Source organism: Pleurodeles waltl, chromosome 10, assembly GCF_031143425.1.
Source record: "Pleurodeles waltl isolate 20211129_DDA chromosome 10, aPleWal1.hap1.20221129, whole genome shotgun sequence".
Lineage (NCBI taxonomy): Eukaryota > Metazoa > Chordata > Amphibia > Caudata > Salamandridae > Pleurodeles > Pleurodeles waltl.
Window position 1 is genome coordinate 398,386,162 of NC_090449.1, and position 19,380 is coordinate 398,405,541.

Consider the following 19,380-nt stretch of genomic DNA (forward strand, 5'->3'; position numbering starts at 1 on the left):
ATGTTCAGCCACTCCTCCAAAACATCTTACAAGATAGCCAGGATGCAACAAAGCACTCCATATGTTCAAGCCTTCAGTACCAGCAAGATGCTTTGGTGCCATGCATGTATTCGCTTCTTTGGGTTTACCAACGACATCTAGCAATCTTCCAAAGACATGCCATTTGATGGGTCTGCGCTCTTTGGCGTGAATGTCAACTCAACCCTTGAAAAATTTAAGAAGAGCAAGGCTAATGTATTCTTTCCAGGCCTAGCTCCATTTGTTTGGCAGTTTTCCCAACAATCCCCCACTTTTGAGGTTCTGGGAGGGAATGCCAGAAAATGCATCAGCAGGCCTCTTAGTCCTTTTGACTTAGAGGTAGTGGGTGAACCTACCAGCATCCAAGCCTCCAGGGGCAATGATTTACCCAGACTATCCACCTGCAGCTGCAGCATAACCACATTATGTCTTCCTCTGCAGTGCACGACTGCCCACTAAGATGTTGCATCACCTTTCACCTCCTTTGAAGGAGCAGTACATCTGACCAGTGGCAGCTCCAAATTGTGGAACACAGTTGCTTCCTTACCTTCCTGTCACATCCTTCAGATATGCCATCCACACCACAACACCTCCAGCAGTACCACAAGTCCATGTCAGAGAGAGGGTGCCAGCATCAAAGATCGTGGCTGGCTGTTACTCTGTTTATTTCCTGGCGCTGAAACAGGGCAGAGGCCCTTGCCCTATCCTGGATCTTCACCCTCTAAACGTCTTCCTCGGAAAGGACAAGTTCAAGATGCTTCTAGATAGCTATTCTTTCCTAGACATGTTTAGGGAGTTCAGAGTATGCGGAGTAACTTTGGTTGACAGGCAGTTGCATATGTGACAGACCTTGAGTTCCTTTTCATCTAGGTACGGAAACCAAACTCGGTTTCTGAGAGCTCTCTTAGTGGCATCAATACCACAATGTCCTTTGTGAGACACTTCAATTACTCTGGTGAAGACTCTCCGGAATCAGGATCTTCGACTTTTGCAATATAACTCCTTCCTGAATTATATACAATTCATCTTTGGCATGTTTGTATTTTTGATATTCACCATCATTACTGAGAGGTTGAATGTTTTAGTTCCACGACTGATGTGTAATTATGTCTTTTAAATTCAGAGGGTCACTAGCATGACTCTGGCAGTGATAATCTGGGCTAACGACACCCCAGCTGGTGCGCTTGACTTGACAATTAAATTGATGTAGGCCTCTGCTGTCTTGGATGGAGTACCGTGGCCTTGTGTAGCCACTCTTGAAAAGTAGTCACCGGGATTCTGATACTTTTCTGGACGATGCACAACTGTATAATCATACTCTTGTAATCTCAGTCCCCATCATTCAATTCAAGGAGGCAGCTTGGCTTTTGGATTATCAAAGATAGCAAAGCTTGATGATCAGCCACCAGCATAAACAGCTTTCCATAGAGTAACACATGGAAATGTTCACAAGCCCATACCACAGCTAGACTTTCTTTCTCAGGCTGTAATCATGTTCTGTTCTTGTTCTACTAGCATAGGCCACAATATGCTGTCTAGCATTTGGGCACACACTATGCTGTGCAAGTATAGCACGTGTCCTGACGGGGCTAGCATGGACCACAATCTCTGTATGAAGTTTTGGGTTAAAGTACGCAGTTTCTGTAGCCTCTTCAGTGGCATCTTTGATTCTCTTAAAACTTTTCTCACATTCTATTGACCATTGAAACTCAACATTTTTTCATCATCTCTCATGATGGAGACCTAACAATGGTGGCCTCTCGGTTCAGAATATGGAACATTATTACCTGGCCTCCCAGCTTCAGTGGGTGGCACGTTGGCTGGCGGGCCATCAGCTTGCCGACACTGCAACCAATTCCCCGCCCTGGACACTAACTCAGATATTGCATCTCTTTTACCCCCTCACAGTGTCGCGCCCCCTGCGGAGCTACTGCTAAATGTGGCTCACTGCTGTTACAGTAGGTCTCTGCGCTTCACAAGCAACACTGTTCCCTATGCACCAGCCTTGGCCTTGCTGGGTATGCAGCGCGGCGCACATCTCACATCTGCAGCTGAACTGGGTCCTTGGCATGCAGCTGACCTACACACTCTGGGTGATCTATGTAGCGAGGGTGGTCTGATTCAGTTTGGTGAGCTCTTGGCGGAGATGGGGCTGCCCTCAGGGCAGTTTCTTTTGTATAATTCCTTGATGATGGCACTATCGCGTGGATGGGGAGATATGACTTCTGAACCCCCCCCACACACCTGCTGGTGCAGTACTTACAAGTTATGGGGCAAGGTAGACACCTGATTCAGTGGTTCATTGATGCGCTTAGAGCACTTAAAATGAATGCCCACACTGCTTTGCGAGCCAATTGGGAGGGTGATCTAACGGGACCTTTCACCGACGCCACTTGGTCAAGGGCACTATCCAGCCATACTAATGTCCCCCACAATGCCAGATTCCACCTTATTCAATTTTGCATATTTCACCGAGTTTATCTCACGCCAGCCTGCATTAACAAATACTTTAATTGTGTGGATGCTGCTTGCCCTCGCTGCAATTTATTTGGGGCGGACTTCCTTCACATGTTCTGGTCTTAAGCATTTATTGGCATGGAGTTACATCATCCCTATCAACATACACGTCACGTCCATCGATGTTAGATTGCGGCTCCTGGGTCTCTTCCCGAGAATCAAAAAGTGTAAAGCATCCACAAGATTCCTGGACTTAGGACTTTAGACAGCCAAGCGACTCATTATTAAAAGGTGGAAAGCCACCAAACCGCCATCGGTACTGGCCTGAAGGCCCTCCTTTTTTAAATGGGCAGAAGCGGAGGGGGTTACACTGCGACGCGAGGATGCTATAGGCATGCGCAGATATCCCCTATCCGCTGGCTGGGACGAGATGTTGACTCATTTGCGTAGAGCAGAACATGTCGTAGATGCTGACGATGCAGTACCTCACAACACCGAGCTAGTGCTAGCATAATCAAGTTATATGCTACGTCTACTACCTGGTCACTTATTGGTATACTTTCTCCCATAGGCTCCTAGCGCTTCAGCTCGAGTGATTTTAGTCCAATGTTCTAAGGTACCTCGAGCACGAGTGGTGTCACAAGGATGCTGCCACATTGGGAGGCACCTGGGCATCGGGGTTGGGAGAGGATGTGAACAGGCTTTAAGTTTTGTTGTCAGTTTCTCTTGTTTTATATAATTCTTTGTCTTATCATTGTTTGACTCTACAAATTCATTGATAGCTTCCTGAACAAAGGACCTCGTTTATGCCAGAGTTTTGTGGACACTGGATTCTCTGGGAGTGATTCATAGAATATATGTAGCTACCTTTCGCATGATGCTTTTTCCAGTATACTCTTAGTTCTTTGTCATTTCAGTACGGCTGTACAAATTGTTATCACCACTACCACTTTATTGCACTGAACGCATTTCATTGCTTCTCCCTCAAGGAGTTTGAATGTGTAAATTGTGAAAATGCTAGCTGTATCTAATGAATGTCCGTGCCAACCAAATCTGTATGGTATAAACTGGAGCTATATTAAATGGATAAAACCAATAAAAAATATTTTTTTTAAAAGGAGCACTAACAGTGGCAAAGTCTTTTATATATCTTGAACAGTAACTGGCCATTCCAGGAAACATCTTGTGGGTGTTCAGCATTTGTCAAAGCATGTGCTTTTGCAGAATCAGGTGTCCTGCCCCCGTTGGAAAAAATATGGTCAGATAATTTCAGTTTTGTCTTACTGAACTCACACTTTCTGTATTCAATGTCAAACCTGCATTACTGAGTAATTGACATACTTGTGTGAGAGCATTATCATGCTCCTTCTGTATACTCTGGAAACTAGGACGTCATCGCTATAAGTGAATGCATTTACAACAGGTAGTAAAACATGTTAAATGACATCTTGGTAAAGTTCTGCAGCCGATGACACACCAAAATTAAGTCTCTTATCGCTGAACAAACCAACATGTGTAGAAAAGGTTATAATGTACCTGCAGCTTTCTTCAAGTTTGAACTGATGATAGCCTTTATTCCAATCAAGATGAGAGAAGACCTTAGCACCATTCAGTTGCATTATCATGTCATCAATGTGCAGCCCTAGATGTGATTTTCGTTCAATTGCTTTATTTTCCTGGTGCATGTCAATGCGTAGGCGCACAGCTCGTTCACTGTCCTTTTTGGGCACTACTACTATGGAAGAAATCCATGGTATTGGACCAGTGGAACACTCAATAATATCCTTCTTAAGTAACAATTCAAGTTATTCTTCAATAGCTTCTTGTAAATGTGAAGCAACTTTTCTATGTCTCTGAACAGTAAGACAGACATCCTCATTAAAATGCAGCTTTGCTTTCATAGCTTTTAACTTTTGTAAACCATGAAACAACAATAGAAATTGACTTACTGTTTCATGAGAAGCATTTATGTTGCAATTCACAGAAATGAGTCCCATGTCATCAGCCGTGTTGACACTGAGCAAACGGGCACTTGCCACTGTACCTTGAAGCACATGGATCAGGGCTTGTACCATTGTTTTCTTATGTTTCACTGTTGCTGCGAATGAGTCGTCACTGTTCATGGACGTCGATGCAACCCATGTATACATTTTGGTTCTTAGACGGCGTAAGTCTCAGTAATGGAGACAGTTAATTGTATTTCTCTTCAGGTATTATATTTATTGATGCACCACTATCGATAATAAAAAGTATTAATCATTCAATTATTTTCAATGTAATCTTGAGACAGTGCTTGTATGATTTTGTTACTTTGGCATGCCGACTTTGACTGACATCTTTCTTAACATGAGACCAGTCCGACATGCCCATTTTTTCTGAGGTACACATCGAAATGGCACCATCACTCTCTTCATTTTCACTTATTATTGAGGCATAAGAACTGTTTGATGATTTAAATGACAATTGACTTAGTTTAGTATCTATTTTCCTCAACTGGTGTCGGCAGTTGGCCTTGTGGACGTGCGTCAAATGTTGGTCTGGAGCATTCAGGTGGCCATTTTGTCTTTTCGCTGTGACGTTTTTACCTTTTCCTTCGCTTTACACATCTTCACAAAATGGTTCTGTTTACCACTGCCTTTGCATATCTATCCAATGGCGGGACACATTCCTTCGTGTGGAAATGAAAATCCCCATCTGGACGCCTCCGGCTTCTATGTCAACAGTTTGTTTTCCAGCATGTTCCTCCGCTCTGGCAGCCATCAACACACGCTCCAGACTAAGGCCCTGATTTATACTTTTTGGGGCAAAACTGCACTGACGCAGTTTTGCACCAAAAGGTTTAGCACCGGCTTGCACCATTTTTGTGCACCAGTCGGGCACCATATTTATAGAATAAATAGGCTAGTGTAAAAAAAAATGTTAGTCGGGTGGGGTTGGCGGTATGGAAGAAGGGGGTTTTGTACCAAAAAATGGCATTAGGTAGGTTAGACTAAAAACATAAAATGACTCTAACCTGCCTAGAGTCATTTTCTGACGCAAAACTATCCATACCACATGACTCCTGTCTTAAAAAAGAGAGGAGTCATACCCACTACCCCAATTGCCAGCACAGGGGACCAAGGTGCTATGTATGGGGGGGCCCATTTCAGGGCCCCCTATGGCACTTTAAAAAATAAAATACTTACCTGGGATGGGGTCCCCCATCCTCTGCTGTCCCTCTGGTGTGATTGGGGGTGTCCCTTGGGCAGGCACCTGTGGGCTTATTCCATGGTGTTCCACCATGGAAATAGGCCCACAGGCCCCCTAACGCCTGCTCTGACCCAGGCGTTAACAAATGGGGCAAAGCAAGCTTTGCACCATTTTTTGACCCTTCCTCCCTCCCGTGCACCATTTTTGCACAGGAGTATAAATATGGCGTTAAGGCCATAGAGTCATTTTGTGCACAGGAACGCCTACCTTGCATCTCAATAAGGCAAGGTAGGTTTACACGTCCAAAAAATTACTTTAACTCCATAAATTTGGTGCTAGATGGGTCTAGCACCAAAGTATAAATATGGAGTTAGTTTTGCACCGAATTAGAGTAAAAAATAAAAGACTCTAATTCGGTGCAAACAGAGTATAAATATACCCCTAAGAGTTTCTCTCGACTTTCTTCATCTGAATGAATCGGACAAGCATCCATCAATAAATCTAAGCCACCTGGGTTCTTCATCATTAAATTAATTAAACTTACAGTATTTGAGGAGTGTGCCAAACTATTCCACAAATTAATTATTTCACCAACTCTCCAATATTCTTAACTAAAAACGTATAGTTCATAATCAATATTTGGTACTGGATTGAATTTGAGATTCAACACATTTTTAACCTGACTGTATTTGACTTCGTCAGTTCTTGGCATTTTCGTTATGATTTCTTTCACACCATCACCAGCAAGATTTTTAAGATATTTGATAATCTTTCTATTATCAGTATCTTCAAGTTCATCAATGACATCTTCAAATGCCTCTATCCAGGCACTCCATCTATTGCCAATATTTTGCTTTTTGGCAGTATTGAAATGTGGCAGTTGTGGTTTCAGGAAGGCGGTAGTATTATATTTGTTCATGGGAGTGGCTGACGTCAAGGGTGAAGCTCTGTCAGGTGCTGCCGTCTGTCCCTGGGAATCCACATTATCACTGAGGCCCGACGATGGTTCAACCTCTGGGTCATCCAGAACGGTCTTTGGTGTTTTGACCGTCTTCTTGCTCTCCATGGGAGCTCCGTCATTCATGGAAACTGGAGTTGTTCTGAGCTGCCACCTAGCAGCTCGGATGGTATGCAGCTTCAGGTATTGGACAGCTCAGTAAGCACAACTCCAGTGCTTTTTCTTGGGTCTCCCCGCTCTGTGCTGAAGTCATAATGCTCCACTTATCAAGACTCAGGTAAGAGTAATAGCATTATATTTTCTTTGTATTTTTTTTCAGCCAGCACTATTAATTGTAATAATAAATAGCAAATTATGATTGTCTTTAACTGCGTTTAATAAGCCTGGTTGTATCCGCCTTCAGCTCTAACACTCCATACAACGTATAACTTTATTTTTCATGGCAGCACTGTACCTTTTTTGTATGATCTTGGTCATAGCTTCTTGACAAGTAATTAGTAGTCTTCTAAGTGAAGCTGTTTTCCCATTCACACCGGCTGGAGTTGCCCTTGGACTTCACACACGCCATCCCTCGACTCAGCAGTTTGACAATGGCACACATGTCACGCACAAGCACTTTGCTTGGACTATGGCAAACTCTCCATGAGGGCACTTTATTCTTTGGGTTACTTATCCCCTATCTCATTGCTAGTTGTAGCGTAATCCCCACCCTGGGTACCTGCCAATGACTAGGCCACACACAGAGCTATAAATCATACATCTTTATTCTTTTGCGTGTACCTTTGAACTCCAACATTCTAAACCAAACTTTCATTACATTCTATTCTAGCGATTACATCACACTGAGACAGAGTGCACTGAAAGACAGAAAAGTTCCACTGTACATCGTGTAAGACACTACAGCTATGGTGGAGAACTAAGATTTTCCTTCTAGACCCAATTTGGAAGACGTCTATGATTCATAGGGATGATGTAAATTCCATGCATTATGAAAAATAATTTGCGATATGACATCCGCCCTGCAGAACATCGACTTGAAAACCTTTGATTTTGTGCAATATAATTAGTCAAACTTTATACAGTTAAAGAATGCTTCTCGTGATTGTTTTGCAGGTGGCACCTCTCATAGGCAAGGCCTTGCTGGAGTTTGTCTGGTCTCTACGTTTCCATGCGGACACGTGAGTTACATTTGCCTTTACATTGTTACTTTTTGCCGGTGTCAAGGGTTTGAGATCTAGAGGCTGTCACCACTGTTATTCTTTCTAGTTTTGACCAGTATAGTGCCATAGACCAGCACAGCAAGTGATCCCCAACTTGCTCTAAGTGAACTAGTTTTCCTGCGTACAGCTACTACACTGCAGCCTTGTTGAGACTGTGTCCCTCTGTCCTATTTCATAAGGTCCATAAGGTTTTTACAGGTGGGGCAAGCTGAAGGTTTTGTGGTTCAGAAGGATAGCGTGCTTGAAAATGAACTTTCTCATGAATATTTTGTACATGGGCCAGTCCCTCCCTCTATTGACTCTTAGTGCCACCATAAAATACGTACACATAAAGCTTGTATCTTTTCTCTGGGATGGGAAAATAGTGAAAGTAAGGAAATTAACCATTTTTCAGGGAATTGGAGATGGCTGATTTGGTTTTACGCACATAGGTTATCATATTTTGGTGGTGCAAATGTGTCCATCTCTGGAATAGACAAATCTAGTCATGATCAAGCTATGGGCCAAAATCAGACAAGAATATTCTGATATTTAGTTTACTCATTTTCTCTGGCTGTCCTCATAAATGTATCAATTGCAGTTGCTCCCCCTTCCCCAATCCATAACTGCTTCCCTATTGGATAATTGTTGTAGGGTTTCTAGGCATGAGACAGTAACAGCCCCCACACCCCCAACCAGGTGGTCCGGAATCCAGACTTCCAGCGGGAATAATTGATAGCAGATTTGCGACATGAGGAGTTGAGAGGCCATTAGTGTTGAGAGACCTGGAATGTTGTTTTTTCAGTGAGCAGCAAGAGATACGTTGAGGCAGTAGGCGATATCCCTGTGGTTAAAAATGGTGAGTCAAGAGAGTTACCTTACATAGATGAGGTTTTCGATAGGTGTCGGATAAAAAAAAAGGCAGCTCATTGCTGTACAAGGGAGATCCAACGTTCATAGGTACAGGACAGAAAAGGAGGAACAATTGAAAATGTCAATTTTCTGACGGTACCCGGTCGATCTTTTGGATAAAGACAGCTAACACATCTGTATGCGTACATTTTAAGGTGAATGATTATAAGATCTTGATGCACTAGTATATGGCCCCTGACAGGCAGAGTGTGACACAAGGCAGCTCTGACAGATGCAGGAAGGGATGGGGCTCGAAAGTACACTTGATCACTTATGGTGGTTTTGTCCTTGGGTTGAGATTGACTGGGGTGAGTTTTTGATTTTGGTTTGGAAAATTACTTGTCTTTCCCTAACACTTGAACCACTTTCACTAGGGGTGAAGGGGAGTGTCCACTGCTCTCTACTGCTAGCAGTCGCATGGTGATTCAAAATTGGAAAGATTGAGGGCACCTTTGTTCTTTTGGTCGGCTAAAGTGTGGCATCAGCGTGAAAATTATCCACCATGGTTCATGACAAGTTAGCATAAATATGAAAAACAACTTTATCAATAGTGCGTCCCATGGGAGGCGTCCCCCCAATGCATCAATCTGAAACAGTGAGGAGGGTGAGACTGCATGATTGGGAATTGTCGAATTGCACCCATCAAGATGCCTTTGGATACCCGTGATGTCCTTTTGAAGAAAATCTTTGTTGGCTCCCTATTTCAGGGACCTAATGATGCAGACTTTTTCCACCATCCGTCCAATGCACTATGCCATTTGATACATACTTCAAAAGTGCATTGTTTATCTGTTGTCAAAAGTGATATGATTTGACCATTATTGTATTGAAGATCACATATCCTCTCACCTTCTATATTTCTTTAGACATTTTGTTCTTCTCTTCTTTGAGGACTCTTTTACAGTCTTTTCTCCAAATTTGTTCATGCAAAAATGTTAAAGTAGTTTAAAAAAACACTCACTCTCCTCTTACTTTATTCCCTCTTTAACAGTTAAGGCCTGATTAAGAGTTTGGCAGACAGGTTACTCTGTCACAAATGTGACAGACATCCCATCCGCCCTATTACCATCTCCATAGGATATAATGGGTTCTTATACGGCGAACTGGATATGGAGAAACCTGCTCTGCTAAACTCTAAATCAGGCCCTTACTCTTTCTCTTTTTTTCCATCTAATACCATTAGATTGCAGCTCTCATTCACCATCCTGAAACACACAACCTCTCGGTCTCATTACCTCCATTGCACTTATTATCAGTCTTTATCACTCCAACAATTCACCCTCTCCCTTCTCTGTCTCTGCAACGACAGTCACATCACGACTCCACTGTCAAATTCTCTCTGTCCTCTCTGCCTTTATCCACCAAAGACTCTTCCACTCCTCTCACTCCATCCCTCTAGCAACAGTCATACACTTTCTCTGAATCGTTTGCTACTCCCTCTCCTTTTGTTCCTCCAAGAATACATACCATTTCCTATCTCCATTCATCCAGTGATACCCTTCCTCTACTTTTTCTTCATCATTCTCAGACTTATGTAAAAGTAATCTACTGAAACTCTGACATATATTTTTCTATATAAACAATAATAAACTTGTTGAGATGGTTTATAAAATTAAATTCAGCATTACCTTTGCTATTTATCATGTATTTGTGCTACTGAAACATATTCATAATCACACACACAGTTACAGGTGTAACACATTGCAGATATTGCACTACACTCTTCTTGTCCAGATTTTCAAGCTGTCTATCCACCGGTGTTAGAAATGGGGTCTTTGGTTGGCAGTCAGGTTACCCCCTGTCCAAACATGGACCGTCACTCTAGTCAGAGTAATGGAGAAACACACTTAGATAACCCCTGCTTACTCCCTTGGTAGCTTGGCACATGCAGTCAGGCTTATCTCAGAAGCAATGTGTAAAGTATTTGTACCAACACACATAGTAATACACTGAAAACCCTACAAAATGGACACCACATCAGTTTCGAAACATAGGTAATATTGATCTAAATCAAACCAGACCAAAACTAAAAAAATCCAACATACACAAATTAAAATATGTATTTTCAAAAGAATAAGAGTCTTACTCCATAGAAAACAACGGAAACGTTGATTTTGCACAAAGTACCTTGTTAGCATAAAAAATAAAGCTGCACGGGGAAGCATGAGTCAGAAAAGGCAGCGATGCGTCAGTTCCTTCCTCACAAGGGAGGCCGTGTGTAGTTTCTTCTCCGGTTGAGTCGGCGATGTGCGTTCTCCCTTGCAAGAGATCTATGCATCGATTTCCAGAAGGGGCATCTGGGATCCATGCAGAGTCTGGTTGATTCTGACACCCAGGGACGATGCGTGGAAAATACTATTGCACGGTGTTAGAAAACCGTGCTGCATGGGGTTTGTGTAGTTATCAGCAGCCGCAAGCGGGTGTTGTGTGTCGTTTCCCCAGCCGCGATGCGTCGGTCTCCCAGCCGCGATGCAGGTGGATCGCCTATTTTAGCCGCGAGGCCGGCGGCGAATCGTTTGTCAGCTGCGTTGCAGTTGGTGTATCAAAAATTGCCCCGCACAGTGTTCTGTGCGTGGATTTTCAGCTCTTGTCTGCCAACTTCACTTTTTAAGGGCCCAGGGACTGGATAGGACACCACTTGGCAGGGCAGGAGTCTCAGAGTCCAGATGTTAGCAGAGGAAGTCTTTGATGGCCCTGAGACTTCAAAACAGGAGGCAAGCTCAACTCAAGCCCTTGGAGATTCTTCACAAGCAGGAATGTACCACAAAGTCCAGTCTTTGTCCCCTTTCACAGGCAGAAGCAGCAACGGCAGGATAGCCCAACAAAGCACAGTTACAGGCAGGGGCAGCACTCCTCCTCAGCTCTTCTCCTAGGCAGAGGTGCCTCTTGGTGCCAGAAGAGATCTAATTTTCAGGGGTTTTGGGGTCAAATACTTTTACCCTTTTCTGCCTTTGAAGTAGGCCTACTTCAAAGGAAAGTCTCTGTTGTTCACAAGATCTGGCCTTGCCCAGGCCAGGCCCCAGACACACACCAGAGGGTTGGAGACTGCATTGTGAGAGGGCAGGCACAGCCCATTCAGTTGTAAATGACCACTCCTCCCTCCCATATAGCACAGATGGCTTATCAGGATATGCAGGCTACACCCCAGCTCCCTTTGTCCCACTGTCTAGAGGGGATTTACAAACAGCCCACCTGTCAAACTGACCCAGACAGGCAATCTACCAACAGGCAGTGTCACAGAATGGTTTACGCAGGAAAATGCCTACTTTCCAAAAGTGGCATTTTCAAACTAACAACCAAAAAAAACAACTTCATTAAAAGATGTATTCTTAAATTGTGAGTTCAGAGACCCTAAACTCCACATATCTATCTGCTCTCAAAGGGAATCTGCACTTTAAAGTTATATAAAGGCAGTCCCCATGTTAACCTATGAGAGAGATAGGCCTTTCAACAGTGAAAACTGAATTTAGCAGTATTTCACTGTTAGGACATGTAGCACACAGCAGTACATGTCCCACCTTTAACATACACTGCACCCTGCCCATGGGGCTAACTAGGGCCTACCTTAGGGGTGCCTTACATGTACAAAAAGGGAAGGTTTATGGTAAGTAGCTACACTTGCCAAGTCGAATTGGCAGTTTAAAACTGCACACACAGACACTGCAGTGGCAGGTCTGCGCCGTGTTAACAGGGCTACTAATGTGGGTGGCACAATCAGTGCTGCAGGCCCACTAGTAGCTTTTGATTTACAGGCCCTGGGCACCTCTATTGCCCTTTACTAGGGAATTACTAGTAAATCAGATATGCCAATCATGGATAAGCCAATTATACATACACTTTACAAATGAGCACTTGTACTTTAGCACTGGTTAGCAGTGGTAAAGTGCCCAGAGTATCAAAAACAGAGTTTAGCACACAAGCTAGGTAGCAGAGGCCAAAAGTTAGATGACACCACGCCCAGGATACCAAGTCTAACAACCGGATATGACTGCAACTGACTGAATCAGATCTCTAAACCACATCTCAAAGGTGGAGCTGTTTTTGTCAGTACATTATACAGATTCAGTGCCAAGATTAGTTAAATGGGGTGAAAACATGCCGACGCCATTTCTTCTAGCCTCAGTGCCCCATCTAGCTGTCTGTCTCTGTTTCTCTTACTGAAACAAATGTATTACAGAAGAAGCCAGTGCTCTGTAAATGTTGATAACTCCCAAACTACACCTCAGTATGATCAGTAGTCATTGAATAAATAACAAGGTATGTCCTTCTTGTTTGAGGAAGCCCACACATTTTCTTTGTGATATCTTGCAATTTATATTCCAAGAATTGGCCCGGTTATGTGATGAACATTTCCCATAGATTATGAAAACCATAATGGCTCCATTCTAAAATATGTACCCTACTGGTCTATAAACCATATTCTGCATTTTTATCCCTTCTTCATGCAGGAACTAAGAAATGTTATTGGAAAGGCGTGCTGTCTCTCTAGGGTCGCTTATATCCACAGTATGTCATTTCACACAGGGCTATTTGTAGTTTGTGTACTAAAGCACACAGTTGTATCTGCTCAGGACTGGTTGACCTGTGCATATATCCGTTTCCTTGATGGAAGATGGCTAGTTGGATGTGCCTATCCCATACTGTCCAGCTAGTGCTGTGCATATGTGTTTGTTGTAAACCTGTTGGAGAGAAGTGGAAGTAACAGCAGTGGTGAGGCTCTGCATCTGACATCAGGTTTCCATTCTCCATGATGACTTGGCTTTAAAGTACCACCCTGTTGTAAGCCATAATGAAAACCTACATCATTGGTGATGCCAGAGTACCATGTGTGCAACATCTGTGCAATGTCAAGATAAATGGGAGTCCCGGTTAACTCTTAGCTACACCAGGTAGTAGCAAATGTTATTACAGATTCCATTTACAATTGACATGTGAATTGTAGTACACCATCAGTTCCCCTTTGGCAAGTCCCCTGCCATGCCCACTTTACAGAATGGGGCATGTGCACAAATTATGCAATTTGCATTGTGACATTTGTGGTGCGCTTCACAAATCAGAACAATACATTTTATTTGCTTTCGTGCATGTCTGCACATTAGCAAGGTTTACTCAATTATACAGGTGATGAGCTTTCCAGAGCATGATCTGCAACTCACATTGTCCTGAAAGTTCACTGCCCCCTACACTGTTTATGATGTAATTTAAGATAATATTAAATAATTCATCAAATTGGTTACATATTCTTTTCAGCCAGGCCTGAAGCTATACGAAGTGGTGCTGGGCCATGCTTATTGTGTAGTTATTGATCCAAGACTCTTCATACACCTATTTGCTACCCCTTTTCCACTAGGTTTGTGCGCCAGGGCCTCCTGTTCTGTGTATCATCCACATTCCTCAGCGTCCCGAAGGAACGTTTGCTGGGAGACTTTACTGATGAGCTCTTAGAGGCGCAGTACTGGCTGGCAGGTAAGATCAGGCTTTTCATAATGATAAATTAATGGCATGTGCTCCTTGATTATAAAGAGCTAAAGGCACTGTAGAGCACATTACATAATACTGTGCATCATTCCATTTGCTCTTTTGATGGGACCCAAGCTCATCTCTATCAATGTACCACAATCCTGCAGCATAGCTCTCTACCAACTGAGGACTATACACGCATCCACTGATGAACCTAGATTATAACACTTTTGGTACGTATGCTTGTAAAATGCTCGCCTAAACAGTAAGCAATGGCAAGCGGTTTTTGTGGGTCATATGAAACAATTCATCAATCATGCACATCAGGTGTGGTGGGGGATAAGGTCTTTGTTATGCTCAGGGATGAGAAAAAACTAGGCAGGTTAGCCCTTATTGGCAATGTTTGAGGTACTTTTTGAAGAGATGAGGGTAATATTTCATACTAAATTAGAGGTGTGAGAGAGGAGCCTGAAATGTGAATGGGTTTTGCTCGAGGGTTGTAGGTACTTTAGCGTTGTCTCCTTTATGTTCCTCTCTTCTGTTTCTTGAATTACTATCTTTCAGTGTCATAACTACTTGTTTTTATCTATTGAGATGGTTAGTTTTTTGGTCAAGTAGACTGGGCAATGGTGGTTATTGCCTTGTAGATGATAAAGGTCTGTCAAGGTGAGAGTGAGGTGGTCATATTTTCACTTTAAGGAGCAAAGAGTTGCATGCTGTATGTCCTTCAGAGGGGTCAGTAAGGAGTCTGGGAACTTCAGTGAGTTGCATTGTGCACCATCCAATTTAGAAAGGACCAGGTAATCTAATTCAGAAAGGTACATTTTAACCCTCATAGAAGCAAGAGCTGGTATCTGATAGAAACTTCTAGCTGCAGACTCCACACCTTAGAATTATTATTATTATTAGGAGTCGGACTGAATCAGGAAGATTTTTCATGAGCAGTACATCTGTGTGCTGGTAGGGTGGCGTTGTTGGCTCTGTGTGGCATTGTCCGTTCGCTCACACCCAAAGTGACTTTCAGGGTCCTACATAGGCACCACCCAGGCGCACAGTTCTTTTCTTTCTGTGGCAGTCAGTGCAGATGTGGAAGAGAGCTACCCATACTCATTTTTTGACTAACGTTTTTTGACATTTTTTCAACTCTTTTTGAGATGTTTTCCTCCTAGTATGGCATTGATGCCCTCTAGAAAGGCTGGCTTCAAGCTGTGCGGCGCCTGTCACCGATCGGTGACAGACCCGCAACTTGTATGCCTCTGGTGCCTCCAGGGTGACCACGACCTGAAAGTCTGCACCGACTGCCACATCATAAACCAAAGGCCTTGAGGGCGCGATCCCCCAAGCTCTAGGCAGCTTGACTTACGACACTGTGATGATCCAGATCCCGGTCGAGAAGAAGGTCCCAAGAGCGGTCGTGAAGCCCAAGATCTTCGTCACACTTGAAGTTGCTGGGCCACTCAGGTAAGTGTCACCATCACAAGAAGTTGTCAAAGAGATCTTCGACTTCGCCACATCCGTCAACCGACGAGTGTGGTACATTGAGGGCTGGCTCTGCAGTTTAGCCAGTGCCTGGACCGTCTCTATGCCTCCCCATGTTTCAGGGAGCCTAAACGACCGTTGTCTAATTAGGTTTAAGATCTCTTTTTATTGTTATGTATATGAACAATCAACACATACAGCATCTCAGCACCTACATCCGAAGGCCGGTGGTAAAAGGTCATCAAATTGCAATATATATAGAAGGGAAGAAACTTATCAAACAAAGGGTAGGAGGGAGTAATGGGGTGAGGCTCAATGATGACTATCGAGATGATTAGGGTAGAAAAGAATGGCAAAGCAAGAGAAGTAAAGACCTGTCCGCGGCGTGGCTGTCTATTTATCAGTATTCAGTTATTGTTCTGTGTTGTCTGGCCCACCTCCACACGGGTCAGTCGAAGGATACGCATATATGAAGGGCATGTCAGTTTGTGGAATTCATCCACCAAGTAGCGAATACATGGGCCCCGTGTTTTTTTAAATAGTGGAAAGGAGGATGTCGCAGTGGCAGTCAGTTTCTCCATGCCCATCAGGTCCCACATTCTGTGGAGCCAATCTGTAAATGTCGGGTTCGAGTCTGTGCCCCAGTGGGAAAGTAAGAGCTGTTTAGCTGCCCCAGTGCCAACGTAATGACCGGGCCTCGGACGGACTTCAGTGGGTATGTTAATGTGTCCCAAATAGGATGTAGCTATGGAGGCGTGGAATATCTGTATCATATACGTCGTTTATTGCATCCAGTACCTCTCCCAGGAAGGCGCCTACTTTAGGACATTGCCACAGAATGTGTGTAAGTGTACCTATCTATCAGCATTGTCTCCAGCATGTGTTGTTACTTCCTTGCTTCCATTGGGCAACCGCAGGTGTGTAGTACCAGTAGCGATCTATCTTAAAACACATCTCCGTACTGGTTCTGTTATGTGCTGATACACAGGCGTGGTGTAAGGCGTCGTATGCGCGCTCGCAGTTGGCCTCCCATCAACATCATGCGGGTGTTCTAGGTAGAGTTGGTGATGTGGTTAATAAAGCATAAATGTCTGACAGAAGACGGTTGTCCGAGGTGAGTGTGAGGAGCCTCTTCTCAAACACAGTAAGAGGTCTACTAGCATGAGGGTGGACTGAGGGAAGAGTTATACAATTTCAGACCGCTGGGTATTGCCAGTGGGCTGTGGATGGCAGATCATAGGCTGCCTGGAGCTGGGAAAATTCCTTCAGGCCATCTGCATTGTAGAGGTCATCTATCCATTTACAGTTAGCTTCCTGCCACACACCATAGGCATGGTCTGTCAGTGTAGCGGGGGGAATCTGGATTTCCTATGATTTTAGTTTTGGGGGAGATAGGGGTGTATAGACCTTTCTGCATTTGCACCTTGTCCCACACCCCTGTTGTGGCCCGCAGAATGGGTGAAATGTCTACTCCCGGTGGACACTGACCCTTCGGCAGCCATGATATTTTCCATACATGAACCCCGGTTCCGCCTGATCAATAAAGCACCGGTGTTTCTCTGTGGTCTGGCGAGACCACTCCACCATATAGCACAGTTGTGCAGCACGATAGTAGCTTACCAGGTGTGGTGCCCCCAGTCCACTCTCCGCCTGGGGTAAATATGCCTGTGCCTTTGTCATTCTTGCCTTCTTTCTATCCCACAGGAATTCCTGTATCAGCTTCTGCATTTTATCCAAGATTCGCGGGGAAGGCAGTGGCAGTCTTTGCATAACACTGCCATTGTAGCCTCCTCTTTACTGCTGCTAAGCGGCCTAGCCAGGAGAGGCCGTACCACTTCAATCTAGATAGATCCAACCACACCGTTGCTGCAGCTGCCGCTTAATTGTTGGCCACTGTTAACACTGGATTGGAAAAGACCTGCATTCCTACATACCTCACATCTTGTGCTGCCCAGGTAAATGGAAAGGCAAGCTTAAAGGATGCTACTTCTGCCTCGGGTATAGTTAAATTTAAAATAGATGATTTTTGTAGGTTAGTTTTGAATCCTGAGACTGCCCTGAATTATGTAAGCTCCTCCAGAACTACCGATAGGGACACCTGCGGTGTTGGCAAATAGAGCACAACATTGTCTGCATAGAGAGCAAACTTATGTGATCTACTGCCGATTTGGATACCAGAGGTTTGCGGATGCTTGTAAATGGGTTCAGCCATTGGCTCCATATACAAAGCAAATAATAAGGGTGAGAGAGGACATCCCTTTCTTGTGCCCCTAGTTATGGAAAAGGGTTGGGACATGAGAACATTCAATCGCACCAATCCCTTGGGAGCCGCATAGCTACATTAAATTCATTGGCAGAAGTGTGGCCCCACCCCATAATGCACCAGTACTGCTTTAAGGAATGGCCAGAGTACCCTGTCAAACGCCCTCTCCTCGTCAATGGACATGGACAGGAGGAACATAGGTAGACAAGATCTATGTGTCTTGTCCAATAGGTGGCACAGGTGCTTGGTATTATTACTCCACTCCTTTCGAGGATAAATCCGATCTGGTCACGGTCCTCCAAGCCTTGCATGAAGGCAGCCAGTTTGTTATCCAAGATACCTGTGAATATTTCTGCATCTACTGTGAAGAGAGAGATGGGGCGGTAGGAGGAGCAATGTTTGGGGTCCTTCCCCTCTTCAGGGATAACAGTGATCGTTGTCACTTGCATAGTAGGGGCGCTAAATTCATTATATAACCGTACCAATACAGGGGCCAGGAGTGTCCCGAAGGCTCTATAAACTCTGCACTGAAGCCATCGTTACCAGGGGCCTGACCAGGCTTAAGACCACTGGCTAATTAAAAGAATTCTACGAGGCCATGCGAATCATAGTTGGGTGCCAATTACCTCCAGGGCGCCTTAGGGCCCAATGGTTTTGAAAGAGCCCCAAATGGTTCTGCGCCGATGGCTCCAGCCTCAGTGCCAGTAGTGCCCCTGGGTTCCATTCCTTGATCCAGACCAGTGCTGGTCGTGCCATGTAAACCTTCCCTGGTCCAGATACTGGCACTCCCAACACCTCCGGCGCCCCGCCCCAATCCTTATTCCTGACTCCAACACAGAGCCGAAGGGGCATCAACCGATGCCACCTTCAGCACCAAGTGGAGCCATGCCTTCCAGGTCTCAGCCACAGCCCTATTTCTATGGACTAGCACTCTGGGGAGGATTGGGATGGGTCACTGGACCCTGAAGAATATCAGCACTATGAAGACCCTAACATAGGCTTGTGTGAGGACCTGGGTGAAGCCAGTGGACTGGATACTTCTCTAGGTGCTGGTATGCTTCCTCCCCCTACTGTGGCTACAGAGGATGGAGCTTCCTTTCTAACTGTGGTGCAGAAGGTCCTGGACCTCAGCCTCCCTCGGCGGAAGTCAAAACTAATGTCTTGACGAAAGTGCTGCAGCTAGAGGTCTCCCCCTCATGACCACTACTCCCATTCAACGAAGCCTTCACTGACATTGTACTGGGTAAATGGTTCAAACCCAGCACAGGGGCTCCTGTGAATAGGTCTATTGCCCACCACCCCCGTCCTGCTCCGGGTCCCAAACTTCCTCACACAACACCCTACTCCAAAGAGCTTTGTGGTCCAAGGCTCTACATCCAATGTAAACCCTGTTGCATTCCATACTTCACCACTGTGCAGGGAATCCAAGAGGCTGGATGCTTTGG

The 19,380-nt window shown here is 44.5% G+C and overlaps 1 protein-coding gene across 5 annotated transcripts in view; it reads left to right on the plus strand.

The window, feature by feature from the left end:
- TELO2 (telomere maintenance 2) overlaps positions 1 to 19,380 on the plus strand; it is an 863,005-nt gene that overhangs the window by 767,505 nt on the left and 76,120 nt on the right. For all 5 annotated transcript variants that reach the window (XM_069210626.1, XM_069210623.1, XM_069210621.1 and 2 more), the window contains 2 exons: positions 7,736 to 7,800; positions 14,084 to 14,199. In XM_069210626.1, coding sequence (XP_069066727.1) covers positions 7,736 to 7,800; positions 14,084 to 14,199 — 181 coding nt within the window. The remainder of the gene's footprint in view (positions 1 to 7,735; positions 7,801 to 14,083; positions 14,200 to 19,380) is intronic.